At 37.5% G+C, this 25,054-nt stretch overlaps 1 protein-coding gene across 3 annotated transcripts in view; it reads left to right on the top strand.

Annotated features, from left to right (window-relative positions):
• The window catches only part of TMCO4 (transmembrane and coiled-coil domains 4), a 1,335,578-nt gene that overhangs the window by 1,176,841 nt on the left and 133,683 nt on the right, over positions 1 to 25,054 (top strand). For all 3 annotated transcript variants that reach the window (XM_044061794.1, XM_044061793.1, XM_044061795.1), the window contains exon 13: positions 10,098 to 10,215. In XM_044061794.1, the coding sequence (XP_043917729.1) occupies positions 10,098 to 10,215 (118 nt within the window). The remainder of the gene's footprint in view (positions 1 to 10,097; positions 10,216 to 25,054) is intronic.

The raw sequence follows: 25,054 nt of genomic DNA, 5'->3' as shown, positions 1-25,054 counted from the left end.
ATTAAGAAGTATAAGGTGCACATAGCAAAGCTATAGGAGACACACAAGGACAGGAAGGAAGATGTGAACTTAATGAGTCAAGTGCTTCAGAAAAGATACTCAGTAGAATGTTAAGGAAGATGGAAGTAATTATACAGCTAGGTAGATGGGCTGCAGTAATGATAGAAGAAGAAGAAGAAAAAAAAACAGGTTATAATGGTGTATTATTTTGTAGTGAAGGGTTATTGGCAAGGAAGGCTCATTTTGACATGTTTATATTTTCCTTAATGATGCTGCTAAAGCTGAGAAGGATTTTGAGGAAAATAAAGTTTTCAACAAAGTATGTTAGTTAGGAGTGGTAAATGGAATTTGATATGTAATAGTGAGGATTTATCATGGGACCCTGAAAGGGAAGTTGCATTACAGATGGTAGGTTTTTAAAGAAATGTAGGAGAATATTTGGTATGGAGGATATTATTTCAGTATCTGAAGTGCAAACAGAATTTACATACAATTCCCCAAGATGCATCAACTGGGTCAGGTTGGATAGAATCTATATATCACAGGAGTATGTTCATTGAAAGTGTTGAGACTCGTTCAATAATTAAACCTGACCATGCCCATCTGAGGGTTAGGATATAGAAGCAGGATGATAAAGTAAACTGAAGACACTGATACTTTCTTACATGTTCATTTAAAGAAAATAATTTAAACACTGGACAACAGTTAGTTTGAGAACTGCTAGGGCAGATAGAACATGTCCTTCAAATAGTAGCTAGTGGTTTATTTCAAAAATATAGCAGAAATGCGTAGGAGGGAAATACTGGAGAAGGGAAGTATCAAATATTAAGAAGGGTAGGCAGAAATTAAACCACTGCAGAACAAAAAGTGAAGTCTTTCATAGTAGAAGGAAGGACAGCTACAAAGTGCTAGAAAATACTTGAGCATTTAGAAAATATGCAAGAGTCTAGAAAAGGAGGTGTTAATCAGCTGTTTTCTGCAACAACCCAGAGTACAGAAATTGCTGCCTGTTGCCTTAAGCATTTTGCTATCAGAAAGTGCATTAGCAAAAGTTAGGAACCGTATGACAAGCAGAATAACTATAGATTATAAGAAGATAATAGAAATATTTCAGAAATTTTATGAACCTAATATAAGGCAGAGAAATGTGGAAGTAAGGATAATTTGCAATTGGAAATATTTACAGAAAACTTATTTGCTATTGTTAGAGGAAAAAGAAGCTTATTGATAACCATGATAGAAAGGAAAGAAATAAAGACAGTGATACATTGGCAGTCTACAGGGAACTCTCTGGGAACATATAGCATTCTTATAGAAAATTGCAGTTCTTAAGGGAAGAATTTAATAAAAACTTTGGAAGGCATTGTTTAGCAATGTGTTAAGGGGGGGGGGGGGGTTTGCTGGTATCTTGTATTTTTCCTGACCAATGGAGCGATGGTGGAAGGGGGTGTGACCGATGTTGAATTGGACTATGTACCTGCCATGGCTACTGAAGCAATGAAAGGTAAATCATGCACTGATAGACTAGTGAAGTGCTTACAGAATGATTTTAACCCTTTGCTGATGTTAGACACTACTCTGGACACTAATTTTGAATTAAGTGACAATACTGGTAACGGTCCAGTTACGGAATTTGTTGCTGCAACAAGAGGACACTTTGTTTAAATTAAAGAGGCTGTAGGCACAACAGTTTCATATGGAAGCCTGCTTGCAACGTAAAATTGTTCTGAGAGGCATAAGGATATTACAGATGCCTACATATGTCGAAAAATACCCTGATTTGTTACATTTAGATGTAAGCTTCTCATATATTAAGTTGCTGATTGACTATTTCAAGCTGGAGGAGAGCGCATTAAACTCAAAGGTGTTCTCTTTACAGAATGAATTATATGATGTGTTTCTGGCACCACTGGTTGATAGCAGGATTAGAGCTGTGATTGACTCTATCTTATTATGTGAGAAGAAGTTACTTTCAGTCAAAGCTAGAAAGATGGAGAGGGACAGCCAGGATTTCACTAATGGACATGTGTTTACCTGGCCTGAAACCGTTAGGTCTACAGTCTATTCCTCTAACAATAATAATCAGGCACTGCTGTCTGAGAGAATGATATCATCGCATACCACCAACGGGACTATGATAGCTACTGACACAACAGTGAAGGATGCACCCCCTGCTCCCATTATACCAGATTCTGGGGTGTATAAATCTATTCTGTTACTAGGAACCAGGAAGAAAACAATTAACTGTTTCTGTAGAATCAGCACAGAGCATACTGCTTCGAGAGATGTTGCTGTTCATACTTCTGACAACAGAGGGAATCTTTTACATACTGTTGCAGTAAATAAAAGTCCACTTTCTTTTCCTCTACCCATCTACAAGGACACGGGAGATTCAGAGGAGATCGAGGAGCAGAGTACGTATGAAGAGGAAACAAGATGCAGCACAAAGCATGACAAACACACTGAAGAGAATGTGGCAGCAGGGAGAAACTCAGTGGTATGGAATATATCCCATCGGCTACTCGATCATGCAGAAAGAATTATCTTGGAGAAAGGACTCCCTTTCATTCCCTCTAAGAGAGTTGAGGTAACTGACTGTGTGATTGACCTAAAGTGTTTCATGAGAAATATTATGCTGAAACTGAACTTTGGCAATAAGAATAATGCTGAGCAGGGTTTTGTATTATCTAAACTCAGCACTTTTATACCTATACAGTGGCGGCTGGTGACTTCAAATTAAAGTGGGGCTGTAGGAGACAGCTGAATGGGTGGGGGCAACTAGAAAGGGGTGGAGCTATGCCCAAAACCACAACAACTGGAACTTTAATTAAATACGCTGCCCTGGGTGCCAAACCGTCATTACGAGAGTCCAGTCAAGACAAAATGAAGTGTAGAAGAAAAAATATTTCAATGCATTGACTACATGACAACTTACTTAATATCTATTCTAGATGGAAACACAAAGGTTGTGAGGCATGAAAAAATTAATTACTTTTTAAATACATTACTGGAATGCCAGTCAAAATCAAGTATAAAAAAAAACAAGCATCCCTCAACTCAAGCCACTTCTCCTTGCACTGCAGTTCTATTTATAATTTATATTCAGCTTTATAAAATTACCAAGTAACATGCTGAAAGTAGCAATCTCTGTGATACCCCCAATTGTAAAAATGTTTCTTATCCAAAAAAGACCTGCTGCCTGACAACAGCTATCTACTTGTTTCATGGGGAAGACATGATCAAAGTAAAAAATGAACAGCAAACAAGAAACAAGCTCAAGATAAATTGCTTAAAGGAATACTGCACGAGTTATGGACCACACATGATAGACTGGTATTCTGTTTGGTTTACAGGTAAAGCCTGCAAAGATGACTGCAAGTCTCCAACAAATTTAATGAGCTGCTGAAAATACTGTAATCCTGTCCTTTATTACAAATACTGTCATATGCATTTCAATACCTAAGGCTTATACGTTATCTAGTTATGTAAATATTCTCTGCATGGCAACAATGAAAAGGCTTTCAATGTTGGTAATTCTTTAACAGTATGCTTATTAAAGCTTACTTGCATCTTACAGTCTCCGACAAGCTTACCCGATGGTCATTAAAGCATTGCTACTTAAACACAGAGCAACAGGGCACTGCGACATCATGCATTTTCTGAATAATAAGAAGCATAAATCAACAGTATAAAAATATGACAGAAAACAAGAACATTCTGCAAAATCAAGGACAGATGAAAAGCCACGGTCGTACTTGTGGTCAACCTTGGATGGGGGAATACTCTGCACACTTAACTGCATAACTGCTCCTTGCCTTGCTTGGACACATCCAGAGCCACTACAGTGGGGAGTGGGGTGCAACAAGTATGTCACAATTTGAAATGTCTCTGGCTGACGGTGATGGCTCTGACACTCATACCTGTCAACCTCAGAGCAAGAAATCTGAATAAAGCCATACATAGAAGTGGGACACAGGCCCAAAAATAAGGACAATTTTAAATATTGCTCTTATAAACTTAGAAAGATAATAGAATAGTAGTAGGTCTTGCATTAGTATGTATTTTCTGAAGGGTATGAAATCTGAAACTCAAATGTCTGACATTATTTTCTAACTTCAATCTTTAATGATTTGCTGCTAATTTGCCAGAAAACCACAATTTTATGAAAAACAGACCAAAATTTTGATGCAAAAATATAAAATTGCAACACAATACAGCTGGGATCCTGTCAAAGAAGGGACACTTTTTTAATATTAGTACTGTTAATTTGAGCAGCTGACAAAATAAGAGCATCTACATGCATTTCTGAAATAAAAGCAAACTATAATTCTGATCATTACAGTTATTTATAATTGTAAACCCTCCAAGTTTTCTTCCAAAATTGCCATTTTGCGAAGGGATTATTAGGGGGAGAGCAACAATTTGTGCCAAAATTGTGGATGGTTGAGAGGTTTGGATATTCCTAATTCTGTAAAGCGATTTATTTGCACATACCTCTCAACTTCTTAATGCAGGAAATCTGGACAAGGCCAAATATATTGGGGGAGTATACAAGCAGTACTAAAAATTGATCTTTTATAAACTTAAGACAGTTGATACAATAACAGTTATTGCTTTTGCATGCATTTTTCTGAAGGTTATGACATCTGAAACTCAACGTCTGTCATTATTTAGAGACTTCATTCTTAAATGATTTGCCAGAAAACCAGAAATTCTATGAGGAACAAATCAAAAATAAGAAGCAAAAATCTATTCATTCTGCAAAAATCTGGACAGTTGAGAGGTATAGTTCAGCCGGGGCTGTCTGAGTTTGCTGCCCTTCCCCCTCACAAACTCATGGTCGAATTGAGCCTCCCCCCTGCAGCCATTCCAATGTCCCATTCCTTGGTTATTTCACCCCATTTACCATAAACACTGTAATGTGCATACTGTTCTGTGATGATTTGGATTTCATTTGAAAGTTTTATTTTGCATTTTACAGCACAAACCCTAATAGATATCTGCTAAACAAAGCAATGCAGTCTCACAATGAAAATAGACTTAGCATTCAAACTTATCTGATCTCGAAACTCACATTAATTGAAACAGCATTGAAACCCACGTTCAAAGAAAATACATTTTGCCAGTGGCAGATAAAGATTAACTTTGAGCTGTTTTCAAATCATGGGCCCCTTGAACACGAAACATACACATGCTCTTTGATGCACCTTCCTGACCTTGTACAATACAGTACAGTTGTTAGACGGCATTTTAAATGTATTGTTTTGAACATTTTTCCAGTAAACAATGAAACAAAATGCATGCACCAGTAATGACAAAACTGCCCAGTTCAGAACATTTCCATCATAAAAGTCTACTCAAACTTCTACAGTCCACCAGTATCATTAAATATGCACAATCTCTGAAGAAGTAAAAGCCGTCTAAATAATTCCACATTAAAGAAGTATGTAACTAATGAAGAGGTTGCTTCTAGCAAACAACTTTATATGTCATTGTTTCATCTACAAATAAAGTGCATATTGCCCTTGAGGAATAAATTGCCTATGTTGCATTAAAAAATGATAAGCTAGTAATACTGCAAGAGAGAATGGATGGCAAACTAATAAGAGGTTCATAGTTACTAGGTATCTTCACCAAAAAGGACTGCAGTATCCACCCCCTTTACAAGGCAGTACAGTATCAGCAGTGCATCTACCTACTGTGCGAGCAGAACCCACACTCTTCTGCATCAAAAGCAAGTACACTACCTGTTGTGCTATTAACAGTGCAAGCAGACTCAGCATAAGCAGCACTAAACTTTTGTTCCCCTGCAGCTCTCAGCTCCTTGAAAAATCTACTCAACACTCAGCTGTATCTCTGAACTTTGCAGCACAAGAAATCTGGAAAAAGCCAAAATTTATTTGAGATGTGGGGGGGGGGACAAAAACCCAAAAACCAGGGACACATTTTAAATATTGCTTGTATAATGCTGGACAGTTGCTAGAACAAAATGCTGTGTTACCACCATACATTTCACAGCCAAGTCTTGAACCCAGGGGACCCTGTGCAAAACAGTCAGAGCAACATACCACTATGCCAAATCAGCTGTTTTGTGAAAGAGAGGAAGACTGAAACTTAAATGGTTACCATTTTAGTGAATTCAGTTCTCACCATAGCTCTCACCCTCATAGCAAAAAACACATGGACAAAGCCAGTAATGGAGGAATACAGCCCCCAAACATATTCAATGAATTCAGTTCTCACCATAGCTCTCAACCTTAACACAAAAAAACCTGGACAAAGCCAATAATGGGGGAATACAGTCCCAAAAATAGGGACAAATTTCAAATATCCATGTTATAAACTTACAAAATTGCTAGAATAAAAGGTTTTGTGTTACCATGTACTTTCTGAAGAATATTAAGTCTGAAATTCAAATGCCTGTTATTTTTATGTAACATTTGTTAACCAGGAAAGTCTGACTTGGAACAAAAGCCAATTTTCAGCAGAGCAGGGACAAACACTTCAGACACATGTCTTTGTAAGATGGGAGGACATGCAGACTCCACACAGAAGGCACCACAGCCAAGAATCAAACCAGAGAACCTGTAGCTGTTAGGCAACAATGCTACCAGTGCACCACTGCACTACTGACTTTGCAAATTAAAACAAACATACAGAAACCACAGATTTTATGAGGAACAGAAAAAATATGAGGCAAAAATCTGCAAACTTTTTACAAATGGTGGTGGGTAGGGAATTCAGGCCATTGCCACCTCCACCCAAGGTACAGGGTTCAAGCCTGAGTATTCTCTACCCACTACCATGTGCTCTCTAGCCACCAGTACACACACACACACACACACATCTCTTGCAGCAGCAGAATCAACGGCTGGTTTCCTTCTCCTTAGCCTGCAAACTAATGGCTTCACACACCTTAATCCGGTTTCAGCAGCTGGTTTTCCTTAGCCTGCCCGTGCAAACTAATGGCTGGTTGGCTCCATGAGAGTAGTCTAGGGTTTCTTGCTCTGCGAGAATAGGCTGCAGGCTCCAGCCTATGGGCGATGCAGTCCGGTGTCCTTCCATTCTGTGTGGCCGTCACCGCACAGACATCTGGGGCTGCAGGGCAGAAATGCCTTTGTCCCCTATCCGGACTGCCTAATACAGCAGTCTGTAGTTCTGTCAGTACCAGGAACTCAAGTGCGTATGCGTGGAGTTCCAGGACTCGCAATTTTTTTTTTCTAATTTTGTATTTCATTTTTATATTTATTTCCTTCTACAGGTGGAGGGGCTGCAGTCCTATAGCACGAGCCGCCCCTGCCTATAAATCACCCTGCGTTAGGTGTATATGAGAAGCTGTGTACTGAAGCACTTTATACATGTTTTAAATTACTGTGATTCAAATTCTTTGAAATTTAAAGAGAAGGGGTATAGTAGGTCTAAAGTCCACAAAGTTTTAAGATAAGTGGAGGGTCTTAGAGGTACCACAGGGAGACCATATTTCTCTGATAGATTTGTAATTGAAGTAATACCTAATGCACCCAATAAGGGAGCTAATAGGCTAAAAATGCCTATTTGTTTATTCTAGTAATATTAAACAGGTAACAGAAATTTATAAGAGATATTGGCCCATCCTAACAGCGGATGAACGCATCAAGGAAGTGATTGGGAATTATCCTAGATTTGTGTGTGTGTGTATATATATATATATATCTACACACACACAAACACACACACACATATATATATATATATATATATATATATATATATATATATATAGTCTATTAAAAGACTGTTATGCTTTCCCAGGAAACACAATATTAATTCTAATGATAGTTTTGCAACAACACCATGTACCAAATGTAATTTTTTGGATGCATCAGGACAGTTTCTTCATCCAGATTTTAACAAGACATTTAGGTTCAAGGTGAGGGTTATTTGTGATTCTGTGCACCTTGTCTACCTGGCATATACTGCTCCACACGCCTATCCTTTTATATAGGTAAAACTGATAGATGCCTCAGGGATAGGGTTAGAGAACACCTGTATGATAGCAGGAGCTTGAATAAAACTAATGCCCTAGCTAGACATATCATTGAGAAAGGTAACACATCAATTTAAATTTATAGTTATAGAGGTGACAAAATTAGATGGTAGATTGGGAGACATTGGGAATATAGAAGTGAGGTTCTGGAGACCAGCTGTATTATTAGGATGAGGGCTGACACTGGGAAGGGCTTGAATGAAAAGGTTTCCATTAGACCAGTCGTCAAAGCCAGACTATTACGTAGGTAAATACAAAATTAAAATTTTTGTTCAGTTATTCAATTGAGTGACTAAAAATTCAGTTCATGCCATGTCTTTACAGGCATTTTTTTTTACGCATCACTATTGTTATATTTTTTTATATATAATTGTATGTATGTATATTTTTATACTAGTTATGTAACTATGTTCCTTGTACATATGTATTCTCTACTTGTACTTCATGCACATTGATTGTTAACTTATAGCTCTGCTTGTGCTTTAAGATGACATCAAATATTTAATTGTGTAATTGCTTTTGTGTGAGGAGGACGTGAAGTAAGCACTATAAAAGGGAGTTTTTTAAGTTCTGTTTGAACGTCTGAGGCAGCAGTTATTTTAAAATGTGAAAGTGCTTACGTTTTACAATTAAATCTTTTTGTTTTAACTGGAGCCATCGTGTAGTTGTACTCCACTCTTCTTGCTTGTTATGATTATAAAGTCTTTATATCTATGTTAGCTAAGAGAAGAACAAAAATGGTACCCAAACTGAAAGGCATGAGTCGGTGTCTTTTTGTTTGTGAGATGGACATTTGCCAGTATTAATAAAACAATGATTCAGAGGGAATCAGAACATTAAAAACACACCATTATTGTTGGTAAGCTTGGAAGATTAGAAAGCATTTGTCAGGGTCTCTTTGGATTTTGTATGTAGGAGTTAAGGGTATCGAGTTCTAGTAACGAAGGTGATGGTGTTTTTGAATTGGTGTTTAGGGTTATTAATGCCGAGACATAGTAAGACATTCCTCTTCTTTCCTGTCCGTGTGTGTCTCCTGTAGCATTGCTGTGTGTACTTTATATTTCTTAATGCAGATCACTGTCCTTCACCTTTCATCTGTTCCAATAAGGTTTTCTGCATTCCATACTAATGCTGATGGTGCAACCATTCCACCAGGTAAACATCGCTATCATTGACCATGCCTTTTACTTCTGCACATAATATTCCTTCTGGCTGTTAGCAGTCGAAAAAGCAGTAACGAGAAAAATGGAAATGAAAGGCTAAACCAGCTTTAGAGGATGTACTGAACATTGTAAAATAAATTAAAGAAATAGGATCTGTAAAGGAGGAAGTAAATAAACTGAATACAAATGACATAGTTGAGATCAATAACTTACAAAATAATAGTCAAAAAAATTGTGATGTGGGAGGGTTGGTGGGTACTGAAAAATATGAAGGCATGACATAAAGACATATTGGAAGTTATGAGGAAAATTCTGTAATGCAGAAAGATCGAAAAAATGAAACTGTTATCATCGTTAATGTATTTGATGCCATGTTTCAAGATAAAGTGTGATAAATAAACTTGTTAAAAATTGAGGCAGTTTGGGATCTATGTTATATTCCTTGATCATTCATTTGTACTGTAATTCCTTATTTTTCAGTTATTTCCTTTTCCAGTTAGATGTGTCACCCTACCTACCACTGGCTGTATAGTATCTGTTAAAGGCACAACAAGTCTTTGAAATCATAATATTGACAGAGCAACCATTCTACTTGCTGTTAAGCTAAAGACAGCTAAGTTCTTCTATTTACTCTTTCATTGACTTGTGGAGACTGTGACTCAGAATGCTGATGTATCTTAAGAGCTATTTTCCGCTATCAAATGTGTTGATAATCCTCCATAATCCTGATCCTAGGCATCAAATTTAAGATGTAAAGTGTGATGTCATTCCAATGTGAATATGTGTTGTAGCAGTTACATTATGGGTTTACTAGTGTAAATGTTAACACCTTAAGCACTTCCTTTAGGTGGAGCGCATCCTTTCAGATCATGAAATGAGTGTCATTTTTTTTTTCTATTCTTGTACAGGGGTGACTGGCTGTTAAGCTTTGTGTATCGCAGTTCCTCGGTGCGGTTCTGTGTTGCTGGAGTGCAACCTATTGAACTGGATGACAGGCGGATGATCAATGTAGACCTGTCTTCAGCTGTAAGTAGTTTTCCATGTAGCAGCTTAAATCCACAGTAAATTAGTTTATAAAAATGTTTGTTCTTCAGTGCAGTATTCGTCAGCACACACACAGCAACACAGTGGAGGATTGTTGCACTGTAACCAAGGGTGTAGACAGGCATTAAACTCTGTTCTCAGCTGAGAATTTTTTTTTCTGAATATCTCTCAGAAACGTTGGGGCTTTCTGAGGCCAGAATATTTCTCCAGTCATCCACACTTAATTGTGCCAGATAGTTGTGTACATAACATGCTTAGAGATAGAAATACTCCTCTGAAAACAACCTTGTTATACTTGTTAGGGAGAACAGCTGACAGTTCTGCATGTATTAATTAAGTACATGGGAGCAACAGATATACAAAGTATACATTTCTAAATACAAAGCAGATTGAGGGGTTGTGATTGTGAGTACAAAATGGCTGCACTCCTGACTGTAAAATAGTAATTTATACATCAATATGGTAGTTCATTGTGAAATGTATTAAGTACTTATTTTGAAAAACTATTTTTGGCTTTATTTGGGCCTCTTTAATCCTCCCTGTTCCATTAGCCATTGCAATCCACTCCTGTTCTTCTCAGAAACTGCTTGATTCATGTTGTTATCCCATGATCTTGTAGTTTGACCTGGGGGAGGAAGGCTCTTTCTGGAAAATACATGTGTGTGACTTGATTTTGATTGGTTTTAGTGTTTAGTGTAAAAAATCAGTGCTGTTTGATTAGTTATAACTAATTCTGTTGCCATTTGCTGAAAGTATGACAGATTTTGTCTTGCTCCTCCTAAGTTTATGATATTCCTCATAAGTCAGACATGTTTTGGGTCTACACTTAAATATAAAAACTAAGGATATACAAAGATTCACCACCACTAACTACATGGTGTCTAGTATATAAAGACTTTCTACTGTGAAAAATAAGAAAGTGCTCCTATTTTTGACCCTCTGCTATGATTTTTAAAGATGACTGCTATGATTAATGCCTGGCAATATGATTAGTAAAGAAATAGCAAAGAATGAAAAGAGAGACCAGCATAGTAAAATGGAGAGGAAACATGCTTGTGTTATTGAATTCAGAATGTGGCAGCTCATTGAAAGATGTCAGGGAAACGGATAGTGGGTAGTAGAGTGCCGCATGATATAGAGTTCTTACAATTCCTGTTTAGCAAATGTGGTTGTGGTATTGCACTGGGGAGGGAGTGATAGCTCTTATCTTACATGCTGTTAATATTAAAACTATTGCAGTCGGTACATGTGGGAGAGATCTCCAGACAGATGTGTACTGCCTCATAATGCAGGAAGACTAGACTGCATTGTAAAAGAAAGATTATAAGGTTATGGGTGAATTCCGTGGAAATGTGTACTTGGTGGTACAGCCTTTGTAACACAGAGAAGGAGGAAAAGGAGCTGGAAGTCATAATCGACCCTAAATTGGATCATGCAATGAAATGTGAAAGAGTTGTGGAGAAGACCAACAAATTTCTTGGTGTATAGCTTGAAGAATAGATTTTAGGGATTTTTATATCATCCTTCCATTGTGCAAGGCCAATGGAAATTCCACATTTGTAGTTATTTATTAATTTCTTATAGTCATATGATGGAATGGAAATTAAGTTGACTGTGTTAATGCAGAATTACCAAATCATGGTGGAAAGCAGGAAGCGAAACTTAGGTGAGTATGTAGACATTAGGATATGGAGTTTATTTGGATACATTGCAATTTCTCATGGAGCAAAGGAAAGGGGTGGGGTTGAAGTAAAAGAACACAGGAGGGAAGAAGGATAATGGGGGGGTTAACTGACAGGGAGCAGTTTAAAACAGATTTCAAAGAAAGGTACTTCACAGAAATAGCAGTAAGGTTTTGGTTTGCATGCTTCAAGACAATCATTTTGCATTGTTTTTTGAATAGTTTCAAGACTGGTTAGGAAACAAATAGGATGAGCTGGATGATGGGTGCATGAGAGGTATTTAAGAAGCTGCTATTCATGGGCATGCTGTAGTAGTCTGACTCTGTAGCTCTTTATCCATATGTCTCTATGTGTGTATTCAAATTTACCATGTTCCTTCCTTGCTATATTACCTCCCTTCTTGGCTTTTTAATCTGTAGTGTAGAAACATGACAGGTATATACATACAGCACTGATATGTGTAATAAGAGTCTGAGTTTTTGCCCTGTCACCATTGCCAGCTCTTACCCTGCAATCACCTGTAGGCCACTGGGATAAGCTGTTCTGCTCTGGTTTTGATAAACCCTAAACCTTGTGTAACAAGCAGCCCCCTTGCAATGTAGGGTGAAACACAGCAACATTTGAAGCAATGGTACAGAAATGAGTATAATAACAAGTTGTTCTAACCTGGGAATAGGACTAACCCAAAAAAAGGAGGAGGAGGATAAAACAGAACATTGTCAAAATTCCTAAGGGACGTAATTTGTTACGTAACTGAAACATACAGAGAGAGATACACACACACACACTATCAGCATTTCTTTGGGATGTGGGAGGAAAAGTGTGTCCTAAAGCAAAAATTCAGGCAGCCATACTGAGTACAAGCAGACCTCACACACAGACTACCAGCGAGAAAACAAACCAGAGAACTAATTGATAGCCATTTTTCACCAAACTGATATTTCACTGAATTTTTTATTACACACAAAAAATAATTGATATTCACAGTATATTTCTATATTAAGTGACTCTCTTCTGAACCTCTGTGGAACCAGCAGGCATTACACTTTCATCCTACCAACAATGAATAGTATTGTTTTGCAGGATTGGTAGTGCAGATGCGTAATATGATGATTCAGTGATATTTTTTTCCCTAGACCATAAGTCATCATCAGTTCTGAGGTAAACTTAATTTAAAATTACCTGCAAAATACTTAGTTTCAGAAGTCAAAACATTGTTTGTATTCAGCATGCAGGGGAGTAAACTGACACACTATTAATGAGGCAGTGTTCGTCTCCACCCACAGTGAAAGGCAGCAAAGCAAAATACACATTCAGACTTTTAAAAAGGAGATCCACATGTCAGTCTGTGTACTCTAAAAGGCCAGTGTACTTAATACAAAACATAGTTTTTTGTGAAGAAAATTAAGGAAACCATACACAATTACTGATTTATAGATGCCTATCACAATAAGAAATGCAAAGTCTGTGTTTCTAATCACCTTAATAGACAATACTGACAACTGCGTGTATCCTGAAGAGGCTAACATTTAAAATAAATGGTAATCATGGGCAAAGTAATAAACTACCCCTGCACAGTTCAACTTAACTAGTCTTCAGAACAAGAGCAGCAGTTCCATTCAGCAGTGCTGAAAGTACAATACAGTTTAACTCCCCCATGTTTTTAACTCTCTGTTGTGAGCACACTATAGGGAAATATCAGAGAAGGAGAGGGAAATAAATGAATGTCTGTGCTACTGGATGGATCAGGTAGTCCAGACAGATTGCTGAAGGCTTTGTCTTCTTGACTGCTGGATTCTTTTCTAAGTGTAGCTAACCTGCCAGTCATGGTGAAGCGATGCTGTTCACCTCATAATTGGGATAGATTTTCTTTTTCTTTACAGTTACTTCATCATGATCTGGATACTGTCTGTCTCAAGACTGCCTCACAAAAGAAGACTGGAACATAGAGAAAGAAGAGACACAGAAATTACAGAAGCAGCCAACATAACTCAAGGAATCCAATGAACTCAGTGTCTGATTTCTGTTCTTGAATTGTCTTAATCAAAGTCCGATGTCAAAGGGGGTGTATCAGTGAACCAGTTAATATCTACAACCATAAAGTAACTGATTGAATTATGTCCTTCAACCTGCATTTAATTTAATTGGTTTGGTTCGCCAAACTGTCACAGCCAATAAAAACTTTCATTGTTGACCCTGATCCAATGCAGATTTGCAGTTCCTCAACACTGATGTACCTTTTGCTGCTGCACCCCGCCCCCCCACACTTTATTACCAAAGTTCAGAAACTAGATCAGTCAGTATCGCTTAATCAGTTCCCCTTCCCCAGCACTTAGTTTAACAAAAGAGGCTTGGGGAAATACTTTAACACCTATCAGCAGCGGTATAATACAGCTTTTAATATGACTGCTAATTATAGTTGGGGTGACTGTAAAGTATAATATTTATTTTTAATATTTACAGCACTTGACTACTTAATGAATAACTGACAGAAATGGAGACTGTCGTACAAATTATTTGTATACTGTAACACACGCTTGCCGACATCTTTGTCCCAGACAATGAATACTGCCATTTTTTTTAAGTCTACAAAAAAAAAAGAAATTGTTTGATAAAGCCTAAACAGAAGTTATATTATACTTGAAAAAATCCATATGTGTTAATAAATTCTAAAATTTGACACCGGGCAAACAAAGAAACAGATATTTTTTTTTACTTTCTTTATTGTTTTGTTTTTTTGCCCCATGCCAGTATACCAGGCAGCCATGAGGGTACTTTGTGCTCTCACCAGTATCACAGCAATGAAGAGAGAAGTTTTTTGTATGACTCTAACCTCACACCCCTCCCCATGGTAATAAGAGGTCTCACATCACTGTAAGGGCTTCCTAACCCCATAAGTCCATGCAGCAATGTTCTTTTGCATGCACCAACAGAGCTTGCCCTCACTGGTTTGGGTAGCCACATTCACATACTCCTGCCCCCCCCCCCATACACACATACATATATACTTATAACATAGGCAACAAGGCATAACAAGTTTTCATTCTCAAGCAGGGCCCTGTCATTGGAGCTGCAGTGCAAGTTGGGATGAGGGTCACTGTTCCCCACCTGTAGGATGGGCCCACCCATTCTCCCTTCCTGCACCATCATGCACCTGAGCCACCAGTTGAATTTGGGTGTCCTGGGCTACAGTCAAGAGTTTAGCCCACCATGCCACCATAGCGGGTGTGAATGTGGCTTTTGACTGCTTATTGTTGTATTGAACTGCGGTTTTAGTCAGAGGGAATATGATAATTTTCTTCAGTGTGCCACCAGTAAGAGAAGAATTGAATACATTGCAAAATGCTTTAGAAACTGTGGCAGATTGTTTACCTTGGGCCCCTGGCTGCATCACACACGTTTAGGACCATGCATAAATGCACATGTTGTTTGATTCAGTTTCTTTTCTTGATTTGTTTAAGTTATATTTCTTGTTTAATACAGCAGTACTAGTTAGGAGTATGTTTTAAATTTGTAGTTTTGAACATCTATTTCCAGTGAGCAGTGAAACAAAATGTATAAACCAATAATGACAAAAGTACTAATTTCAGAATATTTCAGCTGTAAAAGGCTACTCAAACTGCTGTTATTGTTATCCACCAATGTCTGTAGTCAACAATCATGGCCATTTTAATGACTACATTCACATCATACTGTATGTCTGATTGTGATAAAAATGGCCATAGTAAAGTACTCCAGTTTGCTTTACACAAATGCGCCATAGCTTTGCAAAGACAGACTAATATCTTTTTAACATTATCAACTCAGCAAAATCAATCCTTTTTAACCACAGACATCCCCCAAATGCAGCTATATAGCTAACATGCTGACTGCATCCTTCTTAGATGCATGCGTCAAAATATGAATAAGAATAACAATGGCCAAAGTATTCCAGATTAATTTATATGCACACAAGTGTACAGTAGTCCTGCAAAGCCAGATTAAAGATTGTTTAAAAATGACCAGATGATTTAAGCATAAGGCACTTTCACCCACAGATTAGCCTCCACCCCAGCAGCAGTTATAGCCACTTTGTTGACTGTGTACGCTCTTTATTGCTATGAAGAAATAAGTTACATGTACTTTATTGGTAGCTTTGGATGAATTACATGTAATTGTATAAAGATCACTAGCATCATACCATAACAGACATCCATGTGTAGTACAGTTTAAATAAAGGAGTATTTATGAGAGCATAAGAAATATTAACCACCTCATAACATATGCCAAGTCAATATGCTCTATCTCCGCAGAAATAAATGTCATCTGAATAATACTGCATTAGACAACTATTAATAATATAGAGGTTGCAGTTGGCAAACAACTGTGCATTTCAGTCCCTCATCTATACATGCGTGCCTGCTACAAATTACCTATGTTGTATTAAAAATTGGTGATATTATCATAACATTTCCTGAACTAGATCAGCTATGTAATAGGGAATATCTGGCAAGCAACACTTTTATTATGTCATTGTTGTTCATAGTTACAAGGTATGTGGTCCAGGAGATCAAGGAGCCTAATTCATATTCCTGACTGCTCCAAAACACTGTCTGGGTTAAGTGACATGCTCAGTGTCATTCAGCAGGCAAATGAAGGTAGAATGAATAAAACCCTGATTACACCCTTGTCACAGGGAGCAGCTCATTAACAGGTTGGAGCTTTAGTCCTCTGTCCTTACTGCCAAAGTAACAGTTTTTAACTAAATGCAGAAACCCTTTACACTCCAATCTTGTAGAGAAGACAGTATCATAGTAATATGCAACTATTAATACATACTGGATGCTAAAGATCAATCGGTTGTAATCATCACACAAATAATGCAAACTATATAACCTGACAGATGTCAATGCCTTTGCATTTTCTGGAGGCTGTAATGAAGGTACTTCATAAATATATTACTAAAAAGCAACATGTTTAGACTATATTACACAACCCAGGCCTATTAATGAATTTTCATTTATTTTATTTATATTTTGCTTTTGTTTGCCAGGTGTGACTGACTGGGTTTAGTTAAAAAACACTTTTCAGCAGAGGCCTGGGTGGAAAAGCTCCAAAATATTACAAACATTTTTAAACAGACATTAATTAATATACATTAAACATTAACAATTACACATAGAGTTGCTAATTAGATTGCATTCATATGAAATAAAGGCAACTGTTACAGTATAAAAGATACTTATACATTTGTTGAATGTTGAGCATTCGAAGAGGTGCATTAGTGGGTTTGTCAAAGAGATAATAGAGCATGTGATGAGTGCTTAGAAATTCAAAGAAATGGAGGTGATGGAAGGAACAAGGTAGGGCAGCAAATTTGTAGTTAGGAGGTGGGGTATAAAGCAGGTTCAGACAACTGTAAATATATATGTGTGTGTGTGTGTACACACACACACACATATATATAAATATATATATATAAAATATATACACACACACGCATGAAGTATCGAGGCTGGGAGTGAGCAGTGTCTCAAAACTATGTATATGGCTGGGAGATGCTAGTAAAACTATTCAGGTATTTGTGAAGACTGATTTAGGGGCGTAGGATTCTGAATGAAGAGAAATTATCATCAGCCCCCTTTTACCCATTTTCTACATGGTGTTGGGGTATTGTGTTAACAGTCACCATCTCTGTTGATTCAGTGCCACACTTCTGCCTTCTTCGACACTCATGCCTGACTGCCACAGATCTTCTTTCATAAAATCCATCCATCTCTTTGCTAGATGTCCTTGTTTCCTCTTACCTTCTTTCTGCCTGTCCCAGATCTTCTTCACCAGATTGTCTCTACTTTTCTACATGTGTTTCCAGACCACCGTAATCTGTTCTGTTTGATCTTTTCTGCAACAGGAGCTACTTTGGCTTCTGCTCTTATGTCCTTATTTCTTTGTCTTTCCCACAGTGTGCATCCTACCATCCTTCCCAGGCACCTCATTTCCATCACCCCTAGCTTCCTCAACTGCTCTGCCTTTACTGTCCAGGTTTCTGTAATATACAGTAGTACTGGTTGCCCCACTGTCTTCTATGCCTTACTTTTCAGCTTCTTTGCATTCTTCTGTCATAGACTATACATGAGACTTTCTGCCAGTTTGCTGCAGTCCCTCTGATTCTAGCTTTGACCTCTTCATCCAGACTTCCCTTCTCCTCAACTACCCCTGCCAGATATTTGAAGCTATTTACCTGTTCCACTATTTTCCCTTTTATCTCATTTCTCAATTTCTTCTGATTTCCCCAGTTTGCTGCCATTACCACTTTCTTTTCTATGTTTAGTTTAATTCCATGTGCCTTCAGAATAAAAATAGTATGATGATATGGTAGACTGAACATAACTGGCATTTATCCTGAAGATACACATGAGCAGAACCATTGATTTGATGGCTGAAGTTTTAGTTCTGTTTTAAGAGTTTGCATTCTGAATGAATTTTAGTGGTACTGGTTTGAAGTTCCATAGTTTATCTATACTATTTGAATACAGAGTGTCACCTGTAGTATTAGATGATTTAGTTATAATGATTAGTGATTTTTCTCTGGAGCATAAAAATCTATTGTGGGAGTAGTGTTGTATTAAGCTGTTAAGGGCTGGTCAGTTTTTTGTCTAATAGAGAAGTTTGTGTATTGCAGTTAGCTGAGAAATAGATCATTGATATGTTAGTTCTAATCACTTTGTTTCAGGGCTAGGCAGTGATGTGTTCTGTTTTTACAGTTTACTGCAAATTTGGCTATTTTATTACAACATTGCTCAGGTTTGGACAGTTGTGAGACTTTAAGCTTAGTAAAGATTAGGGCAGAATAAGAGAGAGCTGGTCATAAGAAAGTAGAGGCTATGCTTCTGACTATGCCAGTGAGGTAGGTTTTTACTCAGTATAATGTACCTAGTTTTGATGATTTTTTTTAACCTCATTTATTTATTGACATTTGCTGACCAGGAAATTCCACTGGGTCACAAACCCATTTTCAGTGGAGCCCGGGGAGAAAAGCTCCAATTACAGATAAAGATTTTTACAACAAGATAATGTTTACAATAATCAACAGTGTACAAAAAATTGTATACAATTTCCTAGGGATCAGTAGTACATAGAATAGAAAGTTTTATACAGTCTGGTTAGGTGTTAGTAGTACACGTACAGTAGTTTTAATGGTATTCATTGAGTGGAGAGAGAAAAAGACAGTAGATATATTCATAATAAACAGTTCCATTTATGCACTTTGATATATGGGAAGTTTAGGATTTAGCCTAATAATGATTAAAGAGGCAAGACAGTGATTGACATACCTTATCTGATGTAGAAAAATCAAAGGAGTTCAGAGGATTTACAGACTGTTACTTGAAATTGAAAACAGTAATAGTAGTTAGCAAAGTCTTAGAATTTGTTTATGGTGGTCTATAGTTTTGGGCCCAAGGACAGATTTGATTGTTAAGAAAGTGACATTTTAGGGTGCATTTGAAGGTTTTTATGGAATCAAGTTGTGTAATAGAGGGGGTAGGGCATTCCATAATTTTGCTATGAAGTTGGAGTTCAAGCTTTGTCCAGCTCTCATATTGGGTATGGATACTTTTAGAAGCTGTTTATAAGTAGACCAAAGATTCTGGGAGGGGATGTAGGGTTGTAGGATAGAATGAAGTGAAGGGCGGTTTTCTGGGTTGTATATTAGTTTATGAGCAAGAGTAAGTTGGGTGTAATGGAGGTAGTAGGGGAATTCAAACCATTTCATTACCTTAATGGACTGGTAGAGGCGTGCACAGTTTGGAAGGACTGAGGCAAATGTTGCAATTTTATAATAGCATGATTGTAATTTGTTAATTAGAGATGTCTGAAGGTTGGTAAAGCTGGGGGAACCATACAGGAAGGATGAGAGTAGGGTGTTTGCCAGTTTTATTGTTGTGGGTTTGTCCATGTAGAGTTTGCCTAGTTTAAAATGCGTTTTTTCATAGTATTAAGAATATGTTGTTCGAAGGATGGTCAGTCATCTGTAGTAATGCCTAGTAATTTTGCTGTTTTCACTACTTCAGTTCCATTATTGTTTTGGGAGTACATTTTAAAATCCCGTGGAGATGGTTTAGATGAAAATAGCAGTAGCTCAGATTTTGTGTGATTTGGTGGAGTTATGATACAGGGTGGTCAAATTTCAACTGGTTATCTTTGATGACACCCAATAAGTCTGAGTGGTTTACTTGATCAATCTTGGTGGTGTTGGCAGAGACAATAGAGAATATTGTTGTTTTGTTGCAGATTTGTTTTGAGGTATACATCAGTAATTTTTTTTAGAGTTTAGAAGAAGTTGTGAATTATTTAGCCATGTTTCAATTGACAAGGATTGTTGTTGTGTAAGGTCTTTGAGTTTAAAGAGAGATTTGGCAGAGCAGATTTTTTTACCATTTGACATTTGTTGACCGGGAAAGTCTGACTAGGACAGAACCTATTTTCAGCAGAGGCCTGGGGGAGAAATGCTCCAGACAAATGTCTTTTGGAAAGTGGAAGGAAACCGGAGTACCTGGAGGAAACCCACATGAACACAGAGAGTATATGCAGACTCCACACAGAAGGCACCCCAGCCAAGAATCGAACTGGAGAACCTATTGCTGTGAGGTGACAAGTTTAATCGCTGCACCACTGCACCACCCAGATAAGGGTTGAGTCATCAGTGTATTAAATTAGGGTAGTGTATCATTATTGATTATTTTGACAAGTATGGGCCCTAGTATAGATTCTTGTAGGATGCCACTGCTTACTGGCAAGAAGGAGGAGAAATTATTTTTCCACTTCACTGCTTGTGCTGTGCTTGAAAAGTAACTATAACATTACTGCAGTGAAGACTTGGTGAGCCGTAAGCATGAAAGTTTATAAAATAATTTCTGGTGGGATGCAGCATCAAAAGCTTCTGGTACATCTAGGAAGATGATAGAGATTAGGCTTCTGGCATTTCTCTGGGTGTTGACAGTATTAACAAAATTCAGCAAAGCAGTAATTACCTGGTGATAAGGGTGGAAGCTGTGTTGGATTGAAGAACGAAGCTGGTTATGTTTTAGAAAGTTGACTTGTTGCATATGAATACATTTTTCCAATCTTTTTGATAAGGGATAAAAACACGAAAAAACAGCAAAACTGCAGGTGGTTTAAAATACAAGAACTTAGTTCTGTAATACTTTCAGAAATGCAGTTCAGTAAACTATTCAACAGATAAAATGTTCACCACTGGCAGCAGTAAGAATATCCAAATCCTTGGCAGTTATGAAATCCAAAGCAATCCGAGAAATCTTTGTGAGAACCACAGCCAAAAAAGCAATAAAATACAATGGAAACACAGCACAAAATACACAAAACAGATAATCCACAGAATGTGTTCGGATATGCACTTTCATTTTCATAACTGAAAACTTAGTTGTAATAATCAGCCAAACCCTTCTATACGCCAGTCATATGACCAACGAGCCTCCTAATTAAGTAAATACTATTGGTTAACCAGACACAATACGTCATAGTCCTTACATTCATACACTCTCTCTCCAGTGCCTTTAATTTAAGTAGACAGGCTATGGAAATACATTTGTTAAGACCTGGAGGTGTTATAGCATTTAAGCACAATTGCCAAAGTAACTCTAATTTTTCTAAGTAATGGCTCCATGAGCCATTTATGTTATTTAGTTCAATATGATCAATCACAACAAACTTGAAACTGTGATTCGGGTTTTCACTGATATGCTTTGCTAAGAGTTATTCAGTCTCAGTTTCTTAACATCATACAAGAGTTCTTGTATTTTAAACCTCCTGCAGTGGTCCTGGTTTTTCGTGTTTTTATAGTTTGTTTGTTTCTGTCTTATTTGCTTTGATTTTTGATAAAGGAAATAAAATGGCAATCAGCCTATAGTTTGAAAGATCTGTATTAATTCTGTCCTTGTGCAGTAGAATAATGACTATCTTTTTCCAGAGCTAGGGGACTTTGAAAATAAAGTCCCCTAGCTCTGGAAATATAGATCAGTTTTCAGAGTTGGTATTAGGCATGCAATAACCTCAGCTGCTATTTTAAAGATTTTCACTAGGTAGATTGCCAGAAGCAGTTGTAGTAGGATTTAAATTTAGGAGGTGGTTTTTTTTTTAGATATTTTTGATGTTATCTGTGGGAACTTTTTAGAAGGAGAAACTTTGAAGAAGGTCATTTAATTAAATAAGAACATCAAGAGCTTGAGCTATCTGGTTGGTTAATGACTCTGCTGTCTGTGTATACTGGGTATTGATTTGCTTGGCTATGGTATTATTTTGTTTTTATGTGTTTGATGTTGGCTTTGTAGCTTGTCCTGCATTTAACAGTTAATTAATAGACTGATTTTAGAAAACACTGGAAGATAATTCTGTGCTGGGCCTCTTCAAAAATTTCTCAGGAAGCCATAATATTGAGTGGTGATAATATAGATTGGCTAACTACACAATCTAAAAATCCCAGCAATACATCTGTACAATTCCACCCAACCTATAACCAAACAAACTAGATATAACAAAGCCACAGCTAGACACAACAACCCTGTTAATTCATTTTAGTGCATTGAATTAAAGTAAAAGTGGTAAAGACAATGTAAATGCTACATCAGCTTTTGTTCAACAACCCATAAGTCATACAAAAATCAAAAATATTACTGTGTATAACATACTGTTTTTTGGTGGAGGGCTTACATGCTTGCAAGACACACACATCTATTTTTTTTTTACCTCCCTGTGTCTTCTCTGTCATCAAGAATACCTATTTCCACTGACATCACTCAGAATAGGTCTGACCTACTTGAATGGCTAATAATGCTGTATTGTTGCAGTATACATCTCCAGAATCAACATATCCAAATCGTGGACAAATAGGGTCCTGTGCAGGGTAATGAATCAGGCCCCCACCAGCCATACCATCAAACCATCACGTGTCTGTCTCTCCTAAATTATGATAAAAACTGTTCACGTCTCGCAGTATACATACTATTTTCTTCTTTACTTTTACAATTTTCACAGATATTTTGATTAATTTAAAACTTTTATTTCAAATTTTCAGAAAAAACACTGACATTTTCTTAACAAAAAAACGGACACATTGTGAACAAACTTGAGAAGCAGTAAATGTTTTTTTCCCCTTGAAACTCTCATTTAGCGAAAATGAATCTGGCAACCCACTAAACTACAAGAGATGTGCTATGATTATTCTCACTACCATATAGTGAAGTACTGATTAGCAGCTATGTGAATGATGCAGGAATTCAAAAAAATATGTAATGCATTTGCTAACAGCCTGGGACAGCCCACTGGACACACATGCCCCTTTTCAAGTGCAACCCAGGAGACCTGTCTGGTGAAGTAACTTGGTCAGAGTTGCACAGAAGATAAATGAATGCTGAGAGAATTAAATGTTGTACAGGAAGCAGCTGTTTGGCAACTTATAGCCTTACTCATCTGCAGTAAGTGCTAGACAAACTCTTGTAGCCCAGACACAGTGCTTTTCACACCTGTGTGCCTGCAAAATAAAAAAAGCTAAATGTATTAATAGTTAAAACTGTAAAATTTACTTAGTGCTGTCCAATTTATTTAACAGCTAAATAAACATGCTGTCAACATTCAATAAAAAAAGAAAACCAAGGATCACATCCAGAGAACATGATGATGATGAAGATGCTCCTTTTTACAACATTTAATTTCCTTTCTTTACATCATAAGTACTCTGGCTATAGGTAGTTACTAGCCTTGCTATTCAGAGGACCATTGAGGAGCCTAGCCCAAAATTTCAGATGCTTTAGTGGCTTCCTCAAGGACAGAATGTAAATATGAGGCAAAATCAAAGATGCTGTGCAAAACTGGAGACAGATAAGACTAGACTAGTCTAAATCACTTAAAGGGTAACAGAACAACACGTTTTGCATCAACATGTATTTTGTAAACCACAAAAACTGCGAAACTCTAATTACTAAGATTGACTGACAGTGATTTACCAGTGAAAGCCAAAATAAATAAAATAAAAAGTTGTTAATGGAGTTGTGGCAGTTGGTGTGGAGGGTTAAGGCTCATGCCATTCTGTAGCTAAGATACAGAGTTTGAGTCTACCTACTATAGGGTGCCCCCCCCACCCCAAGCTCAGATATTTTACTGGGGCATTTTACACACCCACATACACACACACAAATCTACAACTTTCCCTGTCTGCTGTTCAGCACAAATTCTGCAGTTTCCCCCTCCGTTGCTCATGGACAGGTTACACTTACTTTCAGGTCTTGTTCGTTGCTGTCCCAAACAGTAAATGTCCATCTCACACATTCATACCATGTGCAGCATGCATTTACTTGTATCAAACACATGAAGTTATCATTTGCAGCAGCATTTTCCTATCTGTCCATTGCTTGCTCACTCAAAATATTCATCAGAAGTGTTTATTCTGTAAAAATATCCATATGATAAATATTCATCAGAAGCACTCATTCAACAATAAATATCCCTCAGAAGTCCTGTTTTTCAGTTTCAGTTTGCTTATTCAAAGCAGCCATTCCCAAGTTGTGCTACTTCCTATACAGGAGTGGAACCTGTGCTTCTTCTACAATATTGTTCTACTTCCTGTATTAGGTGGTGAAAACTGTGTCTCAGATGTTCATCGTGTTACACTGCTGCAGTCTTCACACTTGGGTTATCCTGCCATCAGGTGGTCCCACAGTCGGCCAGCGTTCCAAAGTCTTGGTCCGGCATCTGTTGCCGTCGCTTCTTCCCTGACGTCAGTGCGCCAGGGGTATATAAGAGGCATCCATTGCCATTTTCTCCAGTCTTTCTTGCCACGTGGTGCCCGAAGCAGAAGCCGTTTGCAAGTGCCGGTCGGCTGACTCCTGAGATTTTCAAATCGAATTTCAGACCGAAGTCTTCAATAAAGCTAAGTACCCCGTTGGGGAACCTTTTCCTGCCTCAATCCGATGTCAGAAAAAGTTAACAATTGCATTTCTTGTGGGAAGCAAATACCTCATAAGGACTTTCATTCTTATTGTATTCCTTGCCTAGGCCCAGACCACAACGTCACAGGTTGTCGGTTTTGTGCTAGGTTTAACAAACGAACTATTAAACGTCGGTTTGATTTCGCCTGACATTATTTT

Source organism: Protopterus annectens, chromosome 2.part0 (genome assembly GCF_019279795.1).
Source record: "Protopterus annectens isolate FY-2018-M chromosome 2.part0, PAN1.0, whole genome shotgun sequence".
NCBI classification, from domain to species: Eukaryota; Metazoa; Chordata; order Ceratodontiformes; family Protopteridae; genus Protopterus; species Protopterus annectens.
The sequence above is the reverse complement of the archived record's forward strand: the minus strand, read 5'-3'. Positions and strand labels throughout refer to the sequence as shown.